Genomic DNA, 26,042 nt, shown 5'->3' with positions numbered 1-26,042 from the left:
CTATGGAGACTTCAGTGGAGGAGTCCAGGGCTAGCTAGGACTGTGTCTCTGAGTCAAGAAGATGAAGTGAGCTGCAGGGCCTGATTCTGCGGGGAGAACAACTCATGCTGGGAGCAAGAAAGGGGCCACTGCTCAGGATGGAGAAAACGCAGGTCCAGTAGGTCAAATATTATTTCTACTGAACAACTGTTGGCGGTGCCGAGGCTCCATAGGTCCACCCTCCCGTGCAAGAGCTTTGTTGTCACTGGGAGGGCCATCTGGACATAGGTGGGCAGCTGAGAACCGCTCATAGAAACAGCTGGGTGTTTCATGGCCACAGGGACCGTGAGCCTCCTGGGTCTGGGCAGGCACACTACACGTTCCATGCTTCTATACGGATTTGTAGCAGTGATCAAGTCCTGCCTTGAAAAACACCAAGCTGAAGTTTGTAAGGGTAGATTTCCTGTGTCCCCACAGAGTGGAGCCTTGTCTGAAGCTGTTCTCTTTCTTTTTATAAGGGGTGGGGGGCCAAATAGCCCAGGCTGGCCTTGAACTGGCTGTGCAGTGGAGGACAACCTTGAAGCACTGATTCTTGGCTGGCAACTCTTGAAAGCTGGCCAGGCAAGCCCCACAGCACCTACTTTGATGTGGTCCTGGGAATCAAACCCAGGGCTTCCTGCATACACAGCAAACACTCTGAGCTTCATCCGGAGCCCTTAACTGCCATTTTATAAATGGTTCTCTGAAGCTTTCTCTTTAAGGAATGTCTCTTTAAGCCCTGATAGGCCACATTCCATGGATCCTGCACATCTGCTGGGCCCTAGCTGGACTGATCCGTTCTGCTGCCCACATAGTCTGGGCAAACTTTCAAAACCACCAGGAACCAATCAATGCCCAGGTGAATAAGTCTGAGGAGGGGAGAAGCTAAAGGGCTGTGCTGCCATGGCGGGGAGGGGAGAGAGGCAGAGAGCAGCAGAAAGGAGAGACCCCTTCAAGTGCTTGGTTCTTGATACCTGCCCCCTGAAGTCCAGTGTGAGTCTGACGTCATCTGGTATCCTTTTGACTTACTGGTTTCAACCTAAAGCAAAACCGAGAGGCTGGACTCAGGTGTCCTCATTGCCCCTGAACACTGTCCCCACCTTCTCCATGCTGAGGGCCAACTGCAAGCCTAGTCATGTGCTTCCTTCTGGAAGTCCTACTCTTCCATGAATTCTGCAGGAAAAAGGAGTCTGGTGAGCTCTTTGATTCCCCTTTGCACTCTCCCTTCTGGAGAACCCAAGGTTTCCAACCAAGAAACGTCTTCCAGCCCCACTCCCTGCAAGGCATGGTGGGAAGAGAAGTGGCCTTCACCCTGTACTTCCTCTCTAGCAGGCACCATTTAGAAATGGATTCAACCATCGCCTTCAAAGAACCCCACAAGCCCGTTGTCATGGTAACATATGAACTAAAGCATAGAGAGGTTAGATGACTGACCAGAGCCACACAGTCAAAAAGAGCTGGGATTTCAAACATGTAAAATGTGTAGCTTAGTAAGGCTCTGAGCTGGCAACACTTTCACACTTTCCAGTGAAGCCTTCGCCATGTAGACTGGTTGAGTACCAGACTGTTTTGTGGTAAACTCCCTAGAAAAACCATCTGAGGAGCCCAGGAACTCTCACACCATCAGGGCAGGAAATCCCTCCTGGGTCCGTCCCAAGACAGACATGCACACAACAGAAGGCCAGCCTACTGGCCCAGGGGTAGACCAAGAGCAAGCAGGTTGGCCTTTGCTCTGCTAGGCTGAACCCAGTGAGGTTCAGGCCAGAGTCCATAGACAGCAAGCAAAGCAACAAAGTTGCCCTACTTACTATCCTTCTATCTATTAAATGAGAATAGACGTAGACTCTCTCAGATGCTTTTGAGATCTGTGACATTTTCAGATATTGGAATGTTTTGTTTTGTTTTGTTTTGTTTTCGTAAGCATAATGACATGCTTTGGGGAAAGGACTCCAACAAAAATCACAGATTTTGTGTTTCATAAACACATCTTGTGGCCTTTCTACACTTGCTTCAGCGATTCTGTGCATGAAGTATGGAATGGAATTTTTCACTTCTGCAATGTCAGTACTCCAGAGCTCTAGGGTTTGGGAACCTTTCAGACTAGGGATTTTCAGAGAGGGATGTACTCAAGCCGTACTTACCTTGTGAATGGGGTGTTGTGGGGTGATGCTCTAACCCTGTGGAATTCCCAGACAATGGGACTGGTGTGTAACAAAGCTCTTTCTACCCAGCAGAGAGGCTCCTGCACCGGAGCCTATAAATAAAATGCAGACTGAAGGAGGAGAGAAACCTCCTGGGAATGGCCCAACGTCTGGTGCCCAGGTCACCCACCATGACTCCATGTGGCCCAGCTGTTGCTCCCCTTCCCAGGACCATCACCCTGACCAAGGCCAGCCACTGTCCCTATCATGGCTGCGGTGGCTTCTAAGCTCTATTACCATAATCTGCAGTGCATTAAGACATGCTCTTTGGAAAGTTTCAACTAATAAATTAATAATAGTTATTAATCATCAATCAATCCCTTGGGCCTGAACCTCCTTCCCAGACCAAAGCTGGATGTCTTTTTATAGTTGTGTTATGAATCTCTGCAGACTGGACAGCCCACGGGGGCTCCAACTATAACTGCTTCAAAGAGCACTTCACCCATGATGGCCCCGATGAGGACAAGGTGGGGCAGGTGGCCTGAGCCCTGAAGACCTAAGGGAGAGCTCTGGCTCACACAGGGGCCTCCAGCTTGCCCCGGCATCTGCTAAAAGGTTTTTGTGCCGGAGGCTTCCAAGTCCTCCTGCAAGCTTCAAGAGCATTTCCATTTGCAAGCTGGCCAAAATGGAGTATTAGAGAGCACAGACTCCACCCAGCCTGGAAGCTTAGGGATCGGGAACCAAGAAGGAGAAAGAGAAGTCAAGGGAGGTCTTTAAAGTCTAAATTTATTCAGGTGTTTAAAGGAACAGAAACGACATCATGCATCGGTTACTTTTGCCCTTTGTACATCAGAACTAAGTGCTCAGATATCTCTGCAGAGGTTTGGCTCTCGCTGTTTTTCCTTTCTTTCCAGAACGTCAGGCAGACTTTTCAATGTGATCCAGTTTTGCACAGTCACTGGAGTGTCGCGTCATGAATTATTAAATCAGTGCTTCGTGGTAATACATAATTTCTTATCAATTATTCATGCTAATGTGTGTGTAGTTTACTTAATTGTGTTATTGACGATCAAAAGTAATTTCCTGAAAGTCCTCAAGGACACAAAATTTAATCAGCATAACTACTTTTCGGATGCAATGCTGTTAAGTATTCTTAATTTGCCCAACAGTTCACTTATTTATGTACCTTTCTGGAGGAAATACGAGTTTAATCAAACAATTAGATTGAAGAGTTAGTGTGCATAAGGGCTGGAGCATACATCGCCCAACCAAACCTTCATAATTACAGGGAAATGGAAGCAACTTGGCCACTTTTTGGCAAATCGCTTCATCTTTGTACTCAACAAGCAAAATACAGCAAGAACAAGGACCTGGCTTTTTTTTTTTCTTTTTTCTTTTTTCTTTTTTTTTCTTTTTTTTTTTTCTTCCTTTTTATGGAGACAGTGTGTTCCATCAGATGCATTGCCATAACCGTAAGTGAGGCACGATACACTGAGGAGTATTACAGGGGAGGGGCGCTTCTGAAGAGCTAAGGGGAGGCAGATGGCCTGGAAGCGGGGCCTCTCGATTATCAGAACTGAAACGATAACAGCCTTCATGAAAGCAATGGCTGTTTGTGTGGAAACATCATCACCAAAAGCCACCAACAACCACAACCCTTGCAGGACCGGGCCAGGAGAGGGGCACACGCTATTGCACATCTCCCTCTGATCTCTCCGAGGTCACCATCTGCATGGAAGAACACAGCCACACTAGACTGAGGCAGAAATCTCTATGAAATTTGGCCCTTTGGATTTCATTTTCTTCCGCCACACGGAGTCATCTTACTGGGTTTCCTGTCTTGTCACCCTCTCTACATACAGGGGACATGAAGACAGGCGGCTCCTCTGGGCATATTTCAGGGACCTTCCTGGGGATTTCCTCCCACTTCTGGGGCTCTTGTCCTTTTGTGGGCCATAAAGCTACGTTCTGAACTAGTGAACTTCCCATCACTCTTCTGAAGAGAGGCGGGGCCTGCAAGTGGACACTCTAATTGCAGGGAACCCACTTTTGCTCCACACACATAGTATCAGGATAGCAGTCCCGCTCCCAGGGGCCACAGAACTGACAACCTGTCTGACTGGGCCAGGGGAACCTGCTAGGATCAGGACCACTGTGACCATATCTTGTCACTTCCTAACCAAAACCTCAGCTAATACCTTTAAACAAGAGAAAAGGGGCTGTTGACAGTCTTGACTGAAGAGAGTGAGAACTGGTTGATAGCCTATCAGTTCTGTGGTTTTAAGCAATGTGGGAGCGACTCATTTCCTGTCATGAGATGCCACTTCTGGGCATCTTTCAGGAATGATCCATGCCATGGCCCCTGGAATTGACAAGACCTTCTCAGATAGCTCAAGAAGGTTGGCGAGAAGAACTAATCTGCTTTGCTCCAAGACTGCTTGGCCTAAAACAAACAAACAAACAAACAAAACAAGACAAAAAAATCCAGGGGCCGCATTACAGAGCAGTGTCCAGAGCCACTAAGAGCCATCAGGAAATGTCACCAAAGAAAAAGCCAGAACAACACAGCCTACCAGCAGAATTCTAGAGGGACTCTCCAGCTCTCAACCAGCTGCAGGTCTCGCTTCCCCTGCCAGGTCCTTGAGGAGGCAGCTACTCCTTGTGGTTCAGAGGATGGCAGGGCTGAGGCTGAGAGAAGCAGGGGTGGGGAGGGCTCCCGGCTGGGTCCTCTGGACCCTCATACACTCTTCTCTCCCTCGCTCTGTTCCTTGGTTGGGGAGGTCTTGTCCTGGCTGCCTTCTGGAGGCGCCTGCTTGGAAGCAGGGCCGGGACTGCTGCTGGTGGATGGCAGGAGGTTGGCAGACTGCAGGACAGCTTCTGAATGCTCGCGGGCCTTCATGCGCAGGGCAGCCACGCTGGCCGTGCGGTTGCTCTGGCAGCCATAAGTGGGGAGGAAGGAGAGTCCCATCGGGTCTGGGACACAGCAAGAGCACAGTGGGCCCCCTAGAGGAAGGAGAACAACATGCTCTATCAGTGTCCATACTCTCTTTCTTTGGGCTGGGGAGGAGGCTGGGCCCCTAAAGAGAAACATTGACTCTCTTGGGTTTCAGATACTAGATTGAAGACAAAAATCACAGGTCTCCCAAAGATGCATGGCTTAAGGCATCCAGTTGGTAATCCAAAGGACAGTCAGAGCATCAGGGAGACCTGGTTAGTCATGGTCCTCTCACCTCTTAGTCCAACATACTGATTTCTCAAATGTTGGCTTCTACTTGGGTAAAATGGAATGATATGTATATATCACAAGATTGTTATGAGGGTCTGATGAAGTCATCCCACACCCCCAAACTGTGTACCAAGGCATCTTTAACAACTCAGTGTGAGGCACTGCTAGATACCCAAGCACTCTGTCAGGTGCCAAACAATGTGCTAGCTCAAAACCACTTCTAACTTCACTGTGAGACCAGAGCACGTTCCATTCAAGAATATCAAATCTTTGTGAAGCATGACCTTGCAGGGACCACACGGGGTGGGGGAGACCACATGGGATAGAAAACGAGAGTGTGTTCTGCCTGCCATGGGGGAGAAGTTGGGCAAGGTTCAGTGTTCAGCAGCTCATTACAAAGGGGTGCTAGCTGTTTAAACCGATTATCTCTCCAGTTACAAGAATCCTTTCCAAATGCCTGTAATGTTGCTGAGAAAAAAAACAATGCTTTCTGAGGTCATTTTGGATCTGGCCATTCTATGGGAAGAACTGTTGGCTATTGCTTATGGTCCAAGGGCTGAAAGGCCTGAGGTCTGGGGCTCTGAAGTAGTTGTTGGAAATACACTGAGCATGGACCTTTGACCTGTATTCTTACTCTTACTCAAGTGTTGCCTCTTGACTAACAAAGATGAGGCACAGTGCAGGAGAATTCCTGAAGGGGCCCAAGCCAGAGCTGAGAACCACAGAAAGAATAGAGTCTCCTGTGTCCCTGATTCACCTGCCATCTTGGACATGCCCACAAGTGCTTATAAGATGATTTTTCTCCTGTCAGAGCATGACTTGGAAGTCCCCCACTTCAGACCACCTCAGAGCACTAATCCAGGTGCAATGCCAGTGTCCACTTTGCCTTCAAAGCCCTGCAGACCCATGTCTCACAGACACAAGCTGGGGGGGGGGGGGCGGGGGGGCAGGGAAGGGCAGAGCTAAGCAGTGTCAGTTCTACATGCACTGGAAGGCCTCCACTCCCCCTTCCCAATGACAAGCTTGGCTGCTCACTGCTAGGGCCAGGCAACCTGCCAGCCTCCTCTTCAGCATATTCAAGCATTTTACCCCTCATTGCTCATTCTGCTCTAAAGCAATGAGAAGGTCCCCTGGACCCCACTCACCATCCCCTCTCCTCTCCAATATGGCCACGAGAGGATCCATGCCTTACAGAGGTGGGAGCAGCCCCTCTGACACCTTAATTATGGATTTCTGCCTTAGTTTTCAAATGAAGACCTGATACACAGGTAACAGCTACCAAGATGAGGTGGAGAGATATCACTAAGGTCAAGTGCACAAGGGAATTCGAAAAAAAGTTTTCCCAACCCTTGCTGCCTGGCTGGCATCAAACCTGTGATGCATTTGATCAAGCCCTAAGTCCTGGGTGTTTCCTGTTCCCAGTGGCTTCACACAGACAAAGCGGTGTGCTGACACCGGAGTCATAAGGAGACATCACAGCAAAGGCTCAGCTTCTGCTGGAAAGTGTGTGTGTGTGTGTGTGTGTGTGTGTGTGTGTGTGTGTGTGTGCAGGTATGTGCATGTGTGTGTGTGTGCAGGTATGTGCATGTGTGTGTGTGTGCACCCAAGTGTGTGTGCATGTGTGTGTGTGTATATGTGTGTGTGCATGTGTGCAAGTGTGTGTGTGTGTGTGTGTGTGTGTGTGTGTGTGTGTGTGTGTGCTGACACCATGATCTGGGGACCTTCCCTTGGAGGCCTTCTCCTCTCCAGGTCCCCTTCCCCACAAGGAAACCAAGGATGTAAGGAGAACGGGACATTAACAATGGTGATCCCTTTGGGGAGAAGGGTGGCAGAGAATTTGTGAGTTTTCTCAGTTGTAATGTTTACACTTTTTTATGGCGATCATAAACAACATTTAGACCTAGAAACCTTCTTTGATAATGAATGGTTAGAAGAGAGCAGATGGCAGATGGCTCAGCACCACTGAGGGAGGCCAGGTGGCAGGAGCCCAGGGCCACACACAGGCTCAAAGTTCCACAGAGGCTTGTAGCCTCAGGTTCAGCAGACTCAGCCTTAAGCAGCCATTGTGCTGGGCTACCCTAGAGAAGCTAGTTTGCCACAGGATAGGACTTGCTCAAGTGTGTCCCATGAGGTAGGTGATCTGTGACTCCGGTGACACCTTCTGTAAAGTACAAAAGTGACAAATCTATACTCCCTAGATGGCACCAACAATGGTCCCAAGAAAGTCACCAGTAAGTTCAGTCCTAGCCCTCAAGCCCCAGATTTAGAGGTGAGGAAAAACAATTCAGTACCCAGTTTGTGGCCTGGTTCTCACCCCACCCCCACCCCAGACAGACAGGGAAACTGAGGACCAAACGAAGCCAAAACCTCTAAGGGGCCCTATGATTAAAAACACACCATGGAGAAACATTTTTCTTTGAAAGGAGTCACTGAGCCATGTCATAACAAGAGGGAACCTCCAAGGACTTGATAAGTGAAGTTAGTCATTAGGAAGACAGGACTACAGGGTTTCAGTCACAGGATGCATTCAAGGTAATAGACAAATCTATGGGGACAGAAAGCAGAATACTGGCTCTTGGTGGCTAGAGCAAGCAGGATCAAGGGGCTGTTGTTTAATTGATACAGTTTTAGTTTTATGAGATGAAAAGGATTCAATGCTCTAACAAAGTGAACAGTTACACACACACACACACACACACACACACACACACACACACACACCAGCACTCATATAGAACTATCCGCAACACCAAATTCAAGGACCCCAGAGTCGCTTATAATAAAGTGGTAGTGTTTGCACAGAACCCATGAGCATCTCTCACCCGCTTTCCCGTATCTCTGAGTGATACCGGTGCTGGGCAAGTGTCTGTCCTTCTGTATTGTTTAGGCAATAATCCCAAGAAAAACGTGTCTCCCTGGTCTGCACAGATCCATGTTTCTCCAAACAATTCCTACCTGTAGCTGGTTAAATTGAGGAAGGTGGATCTCATGCACATCCAGGGATTACTGTATACTTAGCAATATTGAAATGTACACTTAAAGGTAATTAAGGGGTTAGAGAGCTGGCTCAGCAGCTAAAAGCACAGCCTGCTCTTGCAGTAGGACCCAAGTTCGATTCCCGGGTGGCTAAAAACAACCTGGAGCACCAACCCCAGAGGATCTGACACCCTCTGGTCTCCAAGAGCATTCAATGCATATGTCCCCACGTGGATATACATGCACATCCATGATTAAATTAATTAAAATAAAAATTTTAACATGGTAAGGGAATAACATTTATTAAGTAAACTTTACCATAATTGAAAATAAGTTTAAGACAGTTAGGATCAAAGGGTGGGTCCAACTGGTCCAGAATGATGACGACCAAAAGAGGCTGCTAAAGCTCCTCAAATTCCTACAGCAACTAAGGAACCCCAAAATCCCGGGGGGGGCACCCTACACTGGCCTACCCATAACGCGTGCTCTCAACCCTACTGGCCTGGTGGGTCTTTGATAAGGCCACATTACATCAGGCTGGTGCACGCCTATAGATGAGACCATGAAGTAGGGCACTGCCTCTGAGATGAACACTGACCACAGAGCTCCTGAAGCATCCATCGATGGTCAAGGCATCTAAGTGAACTCACATACACCTGAACAGCCCATCCAGGGACTGAGGAGCGAAGCCTTGGCACAGTGAAGGATGGCTTATGGGACATCAAAAGAGCCTTCTCCCCTCCCCAGCCCTGCCCTGCCCGGCCCTGCCTGGCCCGGCCCAGCCCTGAGTAATGCATTGAAGATGTGACCAGCCAGGATGGAAAAGCAGATGAGACACACAGGAGAGAGATTTCTGTGATAGTATCAACAGCAAACAGGAAGCAATGGTAACAGGATGGCATTTAGCAGGGAGACATGTAGAATCTGGCATCTGTGCCCAGTGATCCCTGTTGTCCAAAGTGAGACCTGGTTTGTCAGTGAGCATGATTTCAAACGTGACTTGATGGGAAATTTGTTGTGACACCATAATGCCATAAGCTGTCTCAACAGAGGCAAACCACAAAGGAAGGAGTCGGGTAAAAGTCGCCTTCCTCTCTGTGGTGGCCACACTGTGCCTTATGGTTTCCTTCAGCAGAGTCCTGTCACTGCTCTAGGGAAGGGGACTGACACTCCAAATTGCTGGGTACACACATACATTCATTTATATTGCCATCAGCCAACATCTCCCTGAAATCTCATAGCCATTTTTAAATAAAGAAAACAATGACTTCCATATATAGGATCCCTATAAAACTAACTCTCAATTTCTTAGTAATCCTGCAGTATGGATGGACCACTGATGTCTCCACAGGCCATCATCCCAAACAGCTCCCTGGGCCAAAACACTTCTGAGAATTTGAGATAACAATAGTGAAGGTTATCCTCCCTGTTTCCAGAGTGGTTAATTAACAAAAAGCTCTAGTAAGGAAAATTCAGGCCCAAGTCCCATACAATGCCCAGGAAACGTCCATGCAAAACCTTTGCCTGGTGCTTCGGGGTCTTATACATGCATTTCTGGCTTTAAAAAGTCTGGTGTAAAAGGCTGTCACAAACAAGAAAAAAAAATGTGACTGTTAACAGCAAACATGTTATTAGGTGATATAGAGGAGACAAAATTATATAAACAGCTTTTTTAAAAACTCAAAACACATAGTAACCAAGATCATTCAATACTAGGGAAAGCTGTGTGAAAGGTTATCTGAGGGCTGGGGAGAGAGCCCAGTGAGTAGGAAGAGGAACCTAAGTCCAGAACCACAGAAGCAACAAAAAAGCTTGGTTCAATGGGACGTGTCTGTAACTTCAGTGTTGGAGGACATAGGCAGGCACATTCCAGGTGTTCACTTGCCAGCTGAAGTGATGAACCCCAGGTTCCACTGGAGACCCTGTCTCAAAAAATAAGATAAAGTGATTGAGGAAGATAACTGTTGGCTTCCACTCACACTTGAACAAGTGAAAGCACACATTAATATGGACAGAAGTTATATAATATGACTGTTTGTGTGCCTGCAGACATAACATATAAACAAATAAATAAAATTTCAAAAAATGTTTAGAAAAAGATGACTTGAAGCTATGACAACAGAGACTGGCATGCCACTTAAAATGAGGTTGTATGAGTCTCTGAAATCACACATTTGTGACAGTGACATTGAGTAGACCAGAAGAGGGGTTCAGCAATCTTCTCTAGTAATTCAGGGAAGTGATGAAGATATCTGGAAAATGCAGACAGCAAAATTAAGTCGTTTAGTTCAGAAGCTCACAGGATAAAAGGACATCTCTTGGTCCAGCAAGTTGGGAGAGCATGTAAGGTCCAAATCTAAGCCCTGAAGCCATCATGGTGGCAAGACCTTCCATCACCCCAAGCTTCTGAATTCACTTCAGCTCCGTACATTACAGCTGAGATCTAGTCTAGAAACCACTGGTTCTAAGTCCTCAAACAATTGTAGCATCCACGATCCTGCAGAAAGTAGAGAGCAATTCAAAGTCCCAGCTTAAGGCGTCTCTAATTTCCTCTTCTAATCAGCCTGATTTGTTCTGAGTGTCCCAGAGGATGGCCCAGAGAACAGGAAATGGGCATCAATACGCTCCTTGAAGCAACACTTCCATCTGTGTGTTCCCTACCCTGCCATGGGGACAATCCCTGAGCCATTTCACATCCGTGTTTACCCCTCCAGCAAACTTCCCACCTGACTCAGAAACAGTCTTTATTGTGTTGGGAGAATTTTTAAGAAGTAAGATAAAACAAACATTCAGAGCTTTAGACCTGAGGCTCCTGGTTTCTAGACCTGAGGAGGAGAGGGTATTAGCTGAAGTAGGGTCAGCCTTCATCTTTTTCTTTCTTCTTTCTAACTTGCTTTGCTTTACTTTATCAAAATCTATGATCATAATTGGGCCAAAAATTAAATTCTCTACAAAAGTAGGTGTTCTGGTGTGGCCCGTGGCAATGGGCCTGTTAGTCAATGTCATGTACAGATTATATTGCTGCTATGTTAAAATTGCACTGTAGGAGAACAGTCAGTGCCATGAAAAAGACATGAACTAAATATCATGCTAAAAGTAGGTTTGGGGACAGGAAGTCAGTGTGATGCAACTTCAACATATGTATGAGCCCCCAAAATCTGAATATTGAAACCCTAATTCTCACAGTGATGGTCCAGAGAAGCAGAGTCTTTGGAGGTGATAAGGTCAGAAGGGAGGATTTCACAGAGATCTGTAGGAGCCCAGAGAGATGGAAGGACAAATGATAGGGTATGAGTGGGAGAGAGAGAGAGAAGATGACAGAAAGAGAGAGGTGATAGATAGATAGATAGATAGATAGATAGATAGATAGATAGATAGATAGATAGATAGATAGATAGATAGAAAGAAAATAATACATAGGAAAAAGGAAGAAAGAAAACATAAGAGAAAGAACACACACAGCTGTGCACAGTATCCGTGGGGAATTGGTATCAGGGCTTCTGCAGATACCAAAACCCACGGATGCTCAAGTCCTTTAAATAAAATGGCATAATGATAATGTTTGTCAATTTCCTTACTCCTCTCCTAAACTTTAAATCATTGCTAAACAGCCCGTAATAAATACCTAAGAAAATACCAGTGCTGTGAAGATAATTATGCTGTATTCTTTACTGTATAGTAACCAGAAAAAATGTCTGTGCATGCTAATATAGACACAATTTTCTATTTCTTTCATTGCGGTTGGTTGAATCTTTAGATGTAGAACCCTCCGTTACAGAAAGCCAATAGCATGCATACGGAGTATTTACACATATCTATGGCATGTTGATTTTGTATCAGAGATATATACAAATTTACAGCAATGAGAAAATTTTAGAAACATAACGTTTTTTAATCTTAATAATAAATTTAAATTTATCAATAAGTTACAGAGGGGGAAAAAAGGTTGCACCACTACCAACGCAGAGTGGCGAGTTCTGGTTGCTGGCTATGAATCATCTTCTGTTTGTGTTCTGTTGCATTTCCTACCTCTCCTAAGCTAACCCGGCACTGCTTTCACCAATAGCATGTCTGGCACTTCTCGTATCCTATGCTTTCCTGTCTGTTCCCATGCAGATGATGGGACAGATGTTGCTCAAATCCCCTGAAGCTGCAAAGACTATATCCTCAGCTCCTAGCAAAGACTCTGAATGGCTAATGGCCTTCAGCTGCACCAGACTATTAGTATAGACATGGAGCTGAGGCTGCGCCATGAGATTCACCAAGGAACACTCGATTTATCTCCCATTCAGTGAGAGTAGACATCTCGTCACATGGGACCCAAGCCTACAACACACCCCAAAACCTACCTACCTCCAGCCCACCAACTTCTGCCATCATGTGAAAACTTTGTGGTTTGCAGCCTGAGGATTGTTTTGTTTGGGAAACAGACTACCTCCTGGACACTAAATTAAAACATAGAATTAGATTTCCATTAAGTTACAGCAGATTCTGCAGAACTGATCTAATCGGCCTCTATCCCTATATGACATCATGCTTTAAAGGCTTGGCCTGAACATAAATACTTAATGTAATAAATACAGTCTGAAATATTTGATCTCCTTGGCAGCTTAATTGATCTACTGCAGAGACTGACAGGAAAAATTAAGTTAGCTCTGTCTCGTCTCTGCCAATAGCACAGTTTCCTCCTAAAGGGCCATGTGATCTGATGTGGGTGGCAGGTAACATTCTGGTACACACTGTTTCCAAACTTGCTGTAAGCACCCTTGTCCAACTCCTGATCCCAGAACCAAGCAGTCCCATCTTCATGCAATGCAAACACTCAATGAATATCTCAGGGATGGGGAAAGAGAAGAACTCTGTCCTTCCTGGAGATTTGGCCTATGTCCGTGTCTCAAGATTTCTATTCCAAGCCATGAGGACATGAAAGGAAACCCTATGGTCAGGGAAGTTGCACGATGTGATTAATACCAAGAGCATCAAGCTATTATAGCAAGATCCTTTAGCATTCTTTACCCTGAATCACATACCCTCTGTTGACACCCTCTAATATATATGAACCCAATGTCTCGACATTCACTCATTTACTCAGAAAACACTCATAGACAGGGACCAATTCTGCTCACAAATGTCACCAGATTTTTGATGCAGTCTTAGGTATAGTGGGGGTGTCATGTTTCTTCCTGAATTATTTTTCTAGAGCTTTAAAAAAATATATATGTGAGCAGCTTCCAGATCTGAGAACCCCCAACACAGCCCAAGCAAATGCAGAGGCATGTATAGGCTGTTTTTCTGGCTGCCTCTCTCAGCCTCTGGCACCAGATGAACGCTTCCTCTCAGCTCCCTGCACTCCAGGGCCCCATTGATTAGTAGGAAGGGCAAACCCATCAGCACCCATAGGAAATGACTTCCAGAAAATGAACTGTAGGCTTTAAGCTAGAAGATGACAGCAGGTGCCTGTCAAAGAAACAGAATCAATCTGGGAGCCTGGCATGGGGTCTCAGAGAGGGACACTTAATTGGGTCCCTAACTTGACTTGCCACAGTCGGGTGTACTCTATGACCTTGAGCAGTAGTATTGCCTCTGCTGACCTCAGTTTCGCCCACTGCTACAGGAAGAGATGGTGAGTGTCAGGTTCTCTGCCCCTCTAGAATTTGGTGTTTGAACTTCACCTCAAAGGCTCATGAATTACTGGAGGTTGGTCCCCAGCCTGTGGTGCTGTTGAGATAGTGGAGCCTCTAGGGGGCATATCTTTGAAGAGAACACTGGACCCTGAGCACTGTCCTTCCTTCCCTTTGCTCTGAGTTGCCATAAGGTGAGCAGCCCTCCTCTACCACATGTTCCTGCTAGAAGGTTCTATGTGGTCAAAGGCTCAGAACAAAAAGGCTAAAACTTCAGAAACCATGGGCCGAAGTAAACTTCTCTTCCTTTTAAGTTATCTTAGATATCTGGTCACAATCCCACGAAGCTTGCACTGATATTGAATCATGAACAACAATCATGAATCATAAATGGAATCAGGGGCTGACCCAATTGCTTTCCTCCTGAGGAGTGATCATGATCTGTCCCTCAGGGTCCCTGCTCCCCTAAACATCTGTGTTCTGGAATCCTGGAGGACCTCACTGGTTTCCTAGGGCACTCTACATTGCCCATGCACCATGGACCACTTTCTGGGAGAGCCTGTGGGGTATAAAGTCCCCTACCCCAGACATCTAAGTCCAATCCCTTATCAAGCCCAACTCTACTTCTGTTTCTTGTCATTTTGGCCCTAAAGGCAATTCCTACTACTTACTGGAATTGCCATGTCAGGCTTGGAGACATGCCTACCTACCATTAACACCACTATGAGTGGCCACGATGACCCTCCTTTCACCGGTGACCTGGGATCAAGAAGGAGACATGTCTTGTGCCTGCCTTCTTCCTGCCCAAGAAGCCCTCTCCCCTGGGAATCTCCTACACCTCCTTCAAACCTCCTTGCTCCTCTGAAAAATGGGTCCATGCCTCTCTTTGCATGCCCTTGTTTAACTCTGTCACCTGACTCAAGGATTCAGAGCCAACTCGACTCCTTCTCCACCCTTCTCCTAGCCCCCAGCCCTCCAGGCCTCATGGGGATATGACTAAGCCACTTCTGGATGCTTAGCTCTAGAGTAGTCTGTAATGCTCCGCTGATACTAGATGATGAACAAGAAAGCTCAAGGTTTCTGAGGAACACAGAGAGCTGAGAGTGAGGGCCAGGGTCAACATCCCTAACTCTTCCTAAGGAGCCCTTCCCCCACCCTGAGTGCCCGTCTTCACCCAAGTGCCACTACCTTCCACTCTATAGCACTCGTGCTATGGCAGAATTGATTGTCTTGGAAGAATCTGGAGGTTAGTCAGCTATGACCAACACCCTTCAAGTGTGGATAGCAGGAACTGGGAAGCAAGCTGAGTTTAAAAGCAAACATCCCAATTCAGATCACAAGATCAATATATTCCTTACAGCTGTGGTTGCTGGTCTCCTAAGAAAGATTTCCATGAAACATATCTCCCGGAACTCAATCCCTGGGAAATCCACTCACCTAAGTCTGGGTTGACCCTGGGATTGGCTCTAATCACTACAATGTAGTAAAATGGAACCCATCCTGGACATGATCTGAAAGGCTTAGCATCTCCTGATTTTACACTCTTGGAGCCTTAACCCCAGCTCAAGCCCAGCCTAGAACCAGAGAAGCCACAGAGAGAATGAAGGGGTGTCCTTGCTCCCCAGGCTTCCTGTCCAAAACCTCTCTCTACATAAGTGAGACCATCATATATACATACATATATATATATGTGTGTGTGTGTTTGTGTGTGTATTTATATGTATATGTGTGTATATATATATATGTGTGTGTGTGTATGTGTATATATATATGGCCCAGCTGACATCTGGCTTGGGAGATCCCGAGCAAAAGTAGCAGACCTGCCCAGCAGAGCCCAGACAGTCCTTAGAACTATGAGAGAATAAAACAATTGCTGGTTTCTTATATCATAGGCCCGCTGTATTCATTCCTGGATTCAGCAAACCTCAGAAGGAACATATTTTCTGTTCAACGTATACAGAAATGCTTCTTGTAATCACTCCCCAAACAACAACTTGACAAACATTTAAATGGCATCAAGGATGATAAGTAACCTAATGGTGACTTGAAATGGACAAGGAAGGCATGCACATTATACAGACACAACACCCTTGAAAATCTTTAGACTTTGGTGTCTGTAGATAGTAAATAAAATCCATGCTGGATTTTATCCATAGAGGATACTGGAGCCAATCAACACCAGAAACCAAAGAACAAGTGTGCTAAGATTTGGGGTAATTACAGATAAGTAACGCTAAACCAAAACCTGGATTCTACAAAATTAAAACCAACAAATGCTGGTAAAGATGTGGGAAAAGAGGAACACATGTTCACAACTGGTGAGAATGAAAGCTGGTGAGGCCACGGTGGAGGTCAGTCTGGACACCTCTAAAGAAAGCTACGAAGTGGGCCATCATAGGGGTGGATCAACCAAAAGAACTTGGGACCTGGCTAGAGCATGGGTTCTCAACCTATGGGTCGCGACCCCTTTAGATGCTAACAACTTTTCATAGGGGTAGTATATCAGATATGTGCCATATCATGTATTTACATTATGATTCATAACCTTAGCAACATTACAGCTGTGAATCAGCCACAAATGTAATTTTATAGTTGGAAGTCACCACAACATGAAGAACTATATTAATGGGTTGATCGCAGTGTTAAGAAGGCTGAGAGCCACTGGTCTACAGGGAAACCTGCTACTTTGTAAGCTAGTTATAAATAAACACAGTCACAGATCAATCTCTTCATGATAATAAATGCAAAAAGCCTAGAGAAAATATTAGCAAATCAAATCTGGCAATCTATAAAAAGGAAACCATGTCACATCTAATTTGGGTTTCCTTCAGGAATGTGCAGTTGGTCTAACACTGTAAAATCCAATCACCATAATTCATCTTATCAACATAAAGAAAAATAAAGACCATGGGACCATTTCAGCAGCTGCAAAGAAGGATCTGATGGCGTTCTGTGTCCACTCACAACGCTGAATTTTCATTTAAAAGCAAGGACAATAAGGGAGTAGCCCCTTTGATAAAGGGCACCTTGAAAGAGAAAGACAGCCAGGAATAATAGCACACTCTGAAAACTCCAGCATTTTTGAAGATGAGGCAAGTGGATTTTGAGTTCGAGGCCAACCTGAGCCAGAACATACGTGAACCTCTTTTCTTGAAACTAGAAAGGCTGAGACTACAGCTTTGTGGTCAGTCACGTGGTTAATGTGTGAAACACTGGGCTCAGCCTTAAGCGTCACAAATAGTTAAGTAATAAGGATCATAAACAGGATCGTGTGGCCTTGAGAACTTTTCCAGGAGAACAAGAATAGGACAAGACCAAGTGCCATCAGCAGGAATGGAAGAGGATGGAGCCGGGTGTGGTAGCAAACACCTGTAATCCCAGCCCTGGGGAGGCAGAAGCAGGTGAGTTCTGTGAACTCAAGGCCAGCTTGGTACATAAGTGAGTTCCAGGTTAGCCTGGGCTGCACAGTTAGACCCTGTCTCAAAAAAAAAGAGATGGAATATTGCCATGAGTTTGTTCATTTTAAAAGTCTACAATAGCAGTCACAAAATGCCTACATCTAGGGCTGGAGAGATGGCTCAGCGGTTAAGAGCACTGACTGCTCTTCCAGAAGTCCTGAGTTCATTCCCAGCAACCACATGGTAGCTCACAAACATCTGTAATGGGTTCTGATGCCCTCTTCTGGTGTGTCTGAAGACAACAATGGTGTACTCACATATATAAAATAAAATTTAAAAATCTTTTCTAAAAATGCCTGTATCTAAAGAAACAGGGAGTCTGGGGCTGAGGAAACCAGAAAATGATTGTCAGTGGAGCTGGGGAAGATGGTTCCAGTCTAGGCATCACAGTGGGTGGTGTGAGACATCAACTGTATCTCAATGAACTTGGCTTGAAAGTCAGAATAACACAGGACTGTCCGATAGCATCGATTTCTACTCCAGACTAGTCAGGAAGCAGGGGCAGGAGGATGCAATGATCACAGGAGCTCAGGGGTGATGGAGGCGATAGAGCAAGACCTAGCTAACGATAAAATAATAAAGAAATTACTGTGCCAGAAATTCTAACCAGCAAAGCCAGACAAAAAAAAAGAAAGAGTATACAACTGGGGGGAAAAAAGAGACAAAGTATACTTAGAGATGACCTTCTCGAGTCTATGAGCCATCGCAGAGAATCCATAGCTAAACCTAATTAGATGGCTAGATCTTACCAGCATGATGCTGAGTCTGAGAAACCAGACTCCCCAAAATGCACAGTGTGATTGGCTTTTCCTTCAGCCACGTGTCACTCGGAGATGGCAGTGTCCTCTGAGAAACACATGGACAGTTTTGCCATGGTGTGAAGGGACGTCAGAATGCACTGAGTTGCTGTTGCTGCAACATTGATAGGCAGTCAGAATCTTATAAGACACGCGTGGGCTTCGGCTGAAACGTCATGGCATGCACATGTGGTGTGATGTGTGGGGTGTGGGGTGTGGGGTGAGTGTGTGTGTGTGTGTGTGTGTGTGGACACAGAACATTCAAGTGGTCAAGACTACAGTGTTCCAGAATGCCTACTTCAATGGGAAAGCTATCTCATCCTAAAAGTCAGCAGGTTGACTGCATTCAGGGTGACATGACCAGAATGGGGCCCATGGAGTCAGGGCCCCTGGGGGACAACCAAGGTGGCAGCACTGTGCTCAGCTCCCTCCTGGAGCCCCAAGTGCATACCTTAGGAATATTTCTAATGAATGGCCGTTAGAGGTGTTCTCATTTGTTTGTTTCTAAGGCAGTCAGTCTCACAGCAGAACACACACCATCATCAAACTTGAGATCCCCCTGCCTCTGTGTCAGAGGTTCTAGGACTGTAGGCCTGGCCTGTCACTGCTGACTCAAAATTCATTTCTAAGAACTGTCACTGCCGGGCAATGGTGGCACATGCCTTTAATCCCAGCATTTGGGAGGCAGAGGCAGGTGAATTCCTGAGTTCAAGGCCAGCCTGGTCTACAGAGTGAGTTCCAGGAAAAAAAAAAAAAAAACTGTCGTCTTAAAAAAAGAAAAACATAGTTAAAGAAGGACTGGAGAATGCTTTTTAGTGAGCTCTGAAGAGGAAACAGTCCCCCCTCCAGCTCTGAGGTTAGTCCCCCTGGGCAAATTCTGACTGGCTAATCCAATCCTGGTTAGTCTCAGAACTGGGCACTGTGGTTTGGCCAGAGGTAAGAGGGCACTTGGTGACTCACTGAGGAGACTGCTTCAGAAGGGACATGGCAGGGCCCTCTCCCAACCCTGTGTCCCCTTTATCCTCATGCGTGCTTCAGGCAGGCTCAGGACTGCTGAGAGCCAACATGCTTGAATGTGATGATCCTGCATCCTCTACAGACTTCACACCCAAGGCTTCATTTAGCCATCCAAGTATAGCCAGGATCACAATGGCTGCAGTCCTACCCACCCCTGCTTCTTCTTGGCCAGACCTCACCAGGTCATCCCCCTAGGAAGAGCTGACAAGAGGAAAGAAGGGGTCAGACCTCATTATGCTATTTTGCTGCTACCTCAAGCCTGCCTGCATCCTGCACGGAGAACCTCCATCATGAGCCTGCCCAGGGAAGGAGGTGTGCCCTTTGGGAAGCTCTGCTCATGCCACTGCCCAACCCAGAGCGAGCTTGCTGTGGCTCTCAGAGCATGCGCAGAGCAGGCTATGCGCTATGGACGCTCTCTCCTGGCACATTCGGTTCTGTGAATCGCTGTTAGAGGCAGGGAGCTAAGCAACTTAGCCCTCCAGGAATCACCTTCCTCTGCTGCCCGAGGCTCTCCTGCCCGGAACAGTTCTTGGGTACCTACTGCTGGCACTGCCTCCAGAACAAACCCAAGTGCCTACGTAGCTGTTAATAATATCTTCTACATTAATGAAACAGGAGAACAAAACTGTCCATTAAGATAACACTCACACACAAATCCTCAGTGTTGTTCTCTGGACACCTGTTACTGTTCTGTAAACCTTCCCTGTCCAAGCAGGATCCTGTGACTTTCTAAGCTGACGATTTGCATGAATCAGACAGCCGTGCTATGTGTAAGCCAGGCCAGCCTATCTGCCCAGTGTGAGTTCTCTCTAAGCGTGCCACAAGCAAAGCCCATGACCTAGAAAACTCCTGACATCTTACAAGCGTTTCCTTTCCTTTCCTTTCCTTTCCTTTCCTTTCCTTTCCTTTCCTTTCCTTTCCTGTTTGTTTGTTTGTTTGTTTGTTTGTTTGTTTGTTTGTTGAGACAGGGTTTCTCTGTAGAGCCCTGGCTGTCCTGGAACTCACTCTGTAGACCAGGCTGGCCTCGAACTCAGAATGCTTCCCTAGTGCTGGGATTAAAGGCATCCGCAAGCCTTGTTAAGGCCTTGAGGCATCATGGTAGATATGAGGAAAGGGTCAATGGGCGGAGCATCTCAAGGGCAACAAAGCTCCAGGAGGGAGCAGTCTCTCCTGTGGTTCCATTCGAGGAGACCAGCACTGCCACCGGGTGAAAACAAAGGACTCGGAGCACTAGAGGCAGGCAGTGTTCAACTAGCACCCCCATGAGCTATCAGCTGTCCTTACACATGGACTCCTCATTCCATCCCATGAACACACACACTCCCCTTACTCTGCTAACACACACACACACACACACACACACACACACACACACAAACTTTTTTAATTTTAAGACTTAAAAGGCTAGAGAAAGGGAAAACTCAGGCTGCACCAGCAAAGCCATTCCAGAGCCCTTGCTTGGAATTCACAATAGCCTGTGCACATGGATTAAGGAGGAATGTTATTTCATTCTGTCCCTGGGGAGCAGTTTCCTGGCCAGGGAGCCAGCCACTTCCCTGTCATGGAGGTGGCCCAGTAAGCCTTGAACTACTTCTCATACCTACCCTAACTGCTCCACTCGAGGCTCCACAACCTCTTCCCATCAAAGTCTGCCACTGCCCACTCTCCAGATGCCCTCTGCTTCCCACACCAGGGTTTCCCAGCCGACCAGCACAGATGCACCCTTCTGGTGTGCACTTCACTGTCCTCCACACCCCATCGAGCTTCCTGTGTAAGGACTATAGCCCATAAACCTTGCTGGCTCCGGAGCAACAGCACCAGAGGACAGTGTAGGAGGTTTCTGCCCTTGCCTTCTGGGCCTGAGACAGACTCATCAGTCCAGCCTTCAGCGCATGCACAGAAATGACGGCATGTAGGGATTTTTCAGACGGTAGCCAATGTCGGCTTCTCCAGTCTACATTGGGCCTACATGTAGCCAAGTTGCAGGCCCTTCCCTCAACATGAAATTCCAAAGAGGGAAAATTGGTCCCTCTGATTTCTTATGGAAGCTGCCATCTAGAGTTACCTGCTACTGCCTGCTTAGACTGTACGTAGGCCAGAGGAAGACCAAGAGACCCTCTCCTGCACACTTTCTGGATCGTGTCTCCCCTCAATTACCTTAACACTCAAAAAACAGGTGGGGAGCTACAGACATGAGCCACCGGGGACCGGTCTGGCTTCCTGCTCACAATGGAGGGGTGCTTGGTAATGGCTTTGCCCTAGCAATGCCCTTCATCCACCTCTGTGAGTCCAGCATCTGCCCCAACACCGCCAGATATGAACAAATGGCTTCCCTATCCTGAGCCTCAGTTTCTCCTCCATAGAAAGCCAGATAGGTTCTTCGAGCCCATGTATTTCCAACACATGTATATACAATGGTCTTCCCAACTGCCTGATGAAGTTCCCTTACTGGCCTGGGCCCTTGGACACTGAGTTCAATCCCAAGAAATAGCGATTAGTGGAGCCAGCAAGGTCTGCCCAGGATCTGGAGATGCAGGAAAAGGGGTGGAAACTGAGTAACAGACCAGGGCTCCTGGAATGCAACCAAGCCCTAGAAAGTTGCCTCCTGCCCGAGTCCAGATGTGGCTATCCACTTCATTCTACAGCTTGAGCCAAGTCGGGGAAGAAAGGGTAGGTCTTCGAGAGTCAGGAATCTGACCCATGTCTCACAAAAGAGCTGAGTGTTAACCTCAAGAGTGTTCGGAAACCAACTTACAACAGAAGGAGACATCTCACCCTGTATCCTGGTTCAGAGTTACCCCAAACACACCTCCAGAGCTGCAGGGTCCGCCTGAGTTTACAGCAAACTGCGATGCAGACCCCAGGGATTTCTATCGCAGAACACTATGTCCTTTCCAGAAGAGCCATCGAAGTAGGGAGTGTCAAATTTACATTACTTCAGCCATCACGACACCGGCACCAGCCCACTAGTGATCTATCAGAATCCCCTCCTTGCACAATACCGACTGTCACTACAAGAACTCAGCAGGACTAAGCAGAGGAGTTTTTCAATGATTGTTCTTTCCCCCTTCCTTTTCCCTGTGGCTTAGTTTGTAGGAGATGAAAAGGCCAGATGCTCAGAAAGGCCAAAGGGCATGGGGCCATAGAGGATGGCCATGGCCAACGAGATCCCCAAGAGCGTGTTCTGCTGGGGGGGGGGGGGAAGGTATCTGCAGAGAAGAGTTTAACAGGACACATGGAGAAGAACTCAGAAAGCAGACAGAGAGAAAGGAAAGAAAAACCCTTCTCGTCCCAGTGGGCACCACCGAAAGGGCAAGGCACCGTTCAACTAGCACCAATACCATTCATGAATGTGCTGTGTTGACCCAAGAATTTCAGAGGCAACACTTGGAACATGGAAACTACTGGGAACTCAGTGATCGTCCTCCCCAAAATGCCATGTTGACATCGTCACCCACAAGCTGACAAGCCTCTGGGGGAGGGACAGGGACACGAGCAGAGGCCTCCTGAGGGGAATGGGTGGCCCTTCTGAAGGAGGCCTGAGAACTTGCTCACTTGCTCTTTCTGCTGTGAATGCATGCAGTCCAGAGCTGAGTGCTCAGTAGAGGCCCAGGCTGCTGCCATCTTGACTCTCGGGCTCACAGAGCTTTAAGAAGCAAACGCCCCTGGCTTATAAATCTCGGTCTCTGTGCTTCTTTATAGTTGCTCAGAGGTAAGACAGGAATATCCCAAAGAAAAACACATTTCCGACTTCTCTAGAAAATTCAGAAATTCTAGCAAAACTGTCCCCTCTCCCACTTGCCACCATGAGCTGGCTTGATAGGCCACTGGCCCTTTTCGGGCAAAGCCTTCTAACCTTTCTTACCCCACCCCCACCTCTGCCCATTCCAAATCTGAGGGTTCCTCAGCATCATCACTGTCTCTGGTGATGGACAATTCTGCCTTTTACCCATGCCTGTCTCGAAGCAGAAAATGGCAAAGCAAAAGGGCCCCATGCTTTCAGAAAAGAAGTCAAGAGCTAGCTCGTGCCTGGGGAGGCAGAGTACACAGTTCCGTTTTCTCACGTTTGCCTGTCTTAGAACACTGGTTCTCAACCTGTGGGCCATCATCCCTTTTGACAAACCTGTATCTCCAGGATCATATTTACATTATGATTCATAGCAGTAACAAAATTATACTTATGAGGTAGTAACAAAAATAATTTTATGGCTGGGAGTCACAACATGAGGAACTATATTAAGGTAGAGAACCGTTGCTCTAGAAGCATCCCAGCATGCTATGGGTCCCAACAGGTCTTGTTTTTCCACCCTTTCTCCATTCCTAACCCTGCCCTGCCAGGAGGAGCGTATGTACCCAAGGACACGGGAGGCTGCCGGGCAGGCCCCTGCAAAGCACAGAGATGGGCCTGTGTCTAGTGAGCACACAGTGACTCTTGCCACTCTGCCACTCTGCAGGGTTTTCACCATCCCAGATCCCCCAAAGCAATGTAGTATCAGAGGAATTCAGTTCCCAACGTGCACTCGACCATCTCTGGGGGTGCACAGCCCAGCTGCGGGGGGATTAATGAAGGGACAGAAGGGAGACAGGGAAGGGGAAAGCAGGGAAGGAGACAATGAGTATGTGAAGCTGGTCCAACTCAGCAGCAGCCCGCTCCCAGCCCTGCCCTTGACTTAGGACATCACCAAGGTGGATGCCCCCTAAGACATGGATAGCACAACCCTAGCTCTGACCCTCTGCGCATCTGCTGCTTGTGGACCCTTCTACCCTTCCTTTCCTGAAGTTTAGCTTTTTGCCCACTACACCCTCCTCACTACAGGCAAAGGTCCAGTGCCCTATTGACCAAAGAGAGAGACACCCCAAAAATTACAAGAAAGGAAAAATGTGCAAAAATGTGCTGGAGTGCACTGAGGGAAACATGTTTACTAGAAGTAGGTAACTATTCGCTGCTGAACTGGCCCACAGTGCAGCTGACAGCGCCCCCTGCAGCTGACAGAGATCACTGCAGCTGACAGAGATCACTGCAGCTGACAGAGATCACTGCAGCTGACAGAGCTCACTGTGGTTGACAAAGGTCACTGGGGCTGACAGAGCTCACTGAAGCTGACATCACTCACTGCAGCTGACAGAGCTCACTGTGGCTACACAGATATGTACAGCTCACAGCACTACATAGATTTGGACGTCAGAGCTTTGAATTAGGGAATCTCTGCTTGTAATTGTGTCCTGTGCATATGGCTGGAGGTTCCTCAGTGTGTGTGTGAGTGTGTGTGTGTGTGTATGTGTGTGTGTTTGTGTGTGTGTACATGTGTGTGTGTGTACATGAGTGTGTGTGTACATTTACTCCAACACAGCTGCTTTAGAGGAACCCCTTGGGAGCCAGTGACATCTGAGACCACAAGAGCATAGCAGGGAATGAGCATTCTATAGCCCAGGAGGCCTCACTACTGCCTTTTCCCAGGGAAGAGCCCCTGTCCCACCCACTCCCCCTCCCTCAGACCTCTAGCAGCCTCCCACATCCACTCGGGAGCTTTCCCTTGTTCTTGGCCAACACAGCTGCCAGACTTACTAAACATCTCTAGTGGTGTTTGTTCTGTCTTGTTTTGTTTTGTAGCCTGGAATCCAAAGACACCAGATGTGCCTTTACCTCTGGGGACAGTGCCCTCAGAAATCCCCAGGGATCAGCCCTGCAAAGGTCTTTGTTCTAGGCTTGACCAAACACCTACAGCAGATTTCCTACCTTCCATAATCCTAGCCACTGACAAGCCATCATACGCCCTATGGGTTCAGACCTCTAGCCCCAGGAATCCTTGAGGAGCACAAATAAGCAAAATGCACATAGGAGCCGGTTGAAAGCAGAGACAGCCACCACCACCACCACCACCACCACCACCACCACCACCCAGAGCTCCCCCGTGAGCACCTTGAACTGTGATGAGGGTGGCTGCAAGCTGTGGAGTGGTTGCCTCTGAAAGGGCTGCCTCTAAGAAAAGCTCTGGGTTGGTTTAAGATGAAACTGAGTAACATCCACCTGCACTCGGGCTGTTTGAAATCTAACAGGACAGCAAGTGGGTGGTGCCTGTGATCCTGCTGTGACTGGTAGGAGCAGAAGTTTGCTCAGCAGAGACAACAGGGAGGCCAGACAGTCTCCACCCTCTCTACCAACCCCACCTCTGCCCCGGCCAACCTTACCTTTCAGAGATGCCACATGGGACAGGGCCTGGGCATACGTGGCTGTGTTCAGGAGGGTCCCTGGCAAGCAGGAGGGGAAGAAAGGCCCGGTAGGGCCCACTGTGCGTCCCAGGCTGTCAAAAACAAAAATGTTCCATTGAGGTTCAGCCTGTCTACAGAGCTACCCCAGACTCCTAATCTTGGAGTCAGCTAATCTTACCTCTGCTGGGCCTCCAGGGCCTCCTTCTTGCTCCGGGTCTGGTCCCCTGGGGGTGGAGAGTTGATGTTCCTCACTGGCGGTGGTGTCACCTCTGCCATGGGTTCCTTGGCCCCTGGCTCCTGGTCAGAGGCCCCTCTCTCTGTCTTCCTCCATTTGGCTCTTCGGTTCTGGAACCAAACCTGATTCCCATAGGAAACACATCCAAGGGGGACAGATGGTCAGACAGGAGGAGCCAGCCAAGACCCAAGCACGGGCTCCAGGAGGCCCATGACGACACCCTCGGTTCTCCTCAGTCCCCCAGAACTTCAGACCACAGATGGACCAGCTAAACTGCTTCTGTCTGTCGGACTGTTTCCCAGGACGAGTAAAGAGCGGAAAGCATCTACCACTTTGCCCACAA

At 47.6% G+C, this 26,042-nt stretch overlaps 1 protein-coding gene across 8 annotated transcripts in view; it reads right to left on the bottom strand.

Moving 5' to 3' along the window:
- Prrxl1 (paired related homeobox protein-like 1) overlaps positions 1–26,042 on the bottom strand; it is a 53,380-nt gene that overhangs the window by 15,350 nt on the left and 11,988 nt on the right. For 7 of the 8 annotated variants that reach the window (XM_006518412.4, XM_006518413.4, XM_006518409.4 and 4 more), the window contains 3 exons: positions 25,643–25,821; positions 25,444–25,556; positions 2,928–5,162 (listed from right to left, as the gene is read on the bottom strand). In XM_006518412.4, coding sequence (XP_006518475.1) covers positions 4,897–5,162; positions 25,444–25,556; positions 25,643–25,821 — 558 coding nt within the window. In that variant the 3' untranslated portion in view covers positions 2,928–4,896. Of the gene's footprint in view, positions 1–2,927; positions 5,163–25,443; positions 25,557–25,642; positions 25,822–26,042 lie in introns of those variants that run through there. The other variant, NM_001001796.4, reaches the window with a different exon arrangement.

Source organism: Mus musculus, chromosome 14 (assembly GCF_000001635.26).
Source record: "Mus musculus strain C57BL/6J chromosome 14, GRCm38.p6 C57BL/6J".
NCBI classification, from domain to species: domain Eukaryota; kingdom Metazoa; phylum Chordata; class Mammalia; order Rodentia; family Muridae; genus Mus; species Mus musculus.
Note: the sequence above shows the minus strand (reverse complement) of the source record. Positions and strands in the feature narration are given on the sequence as shown.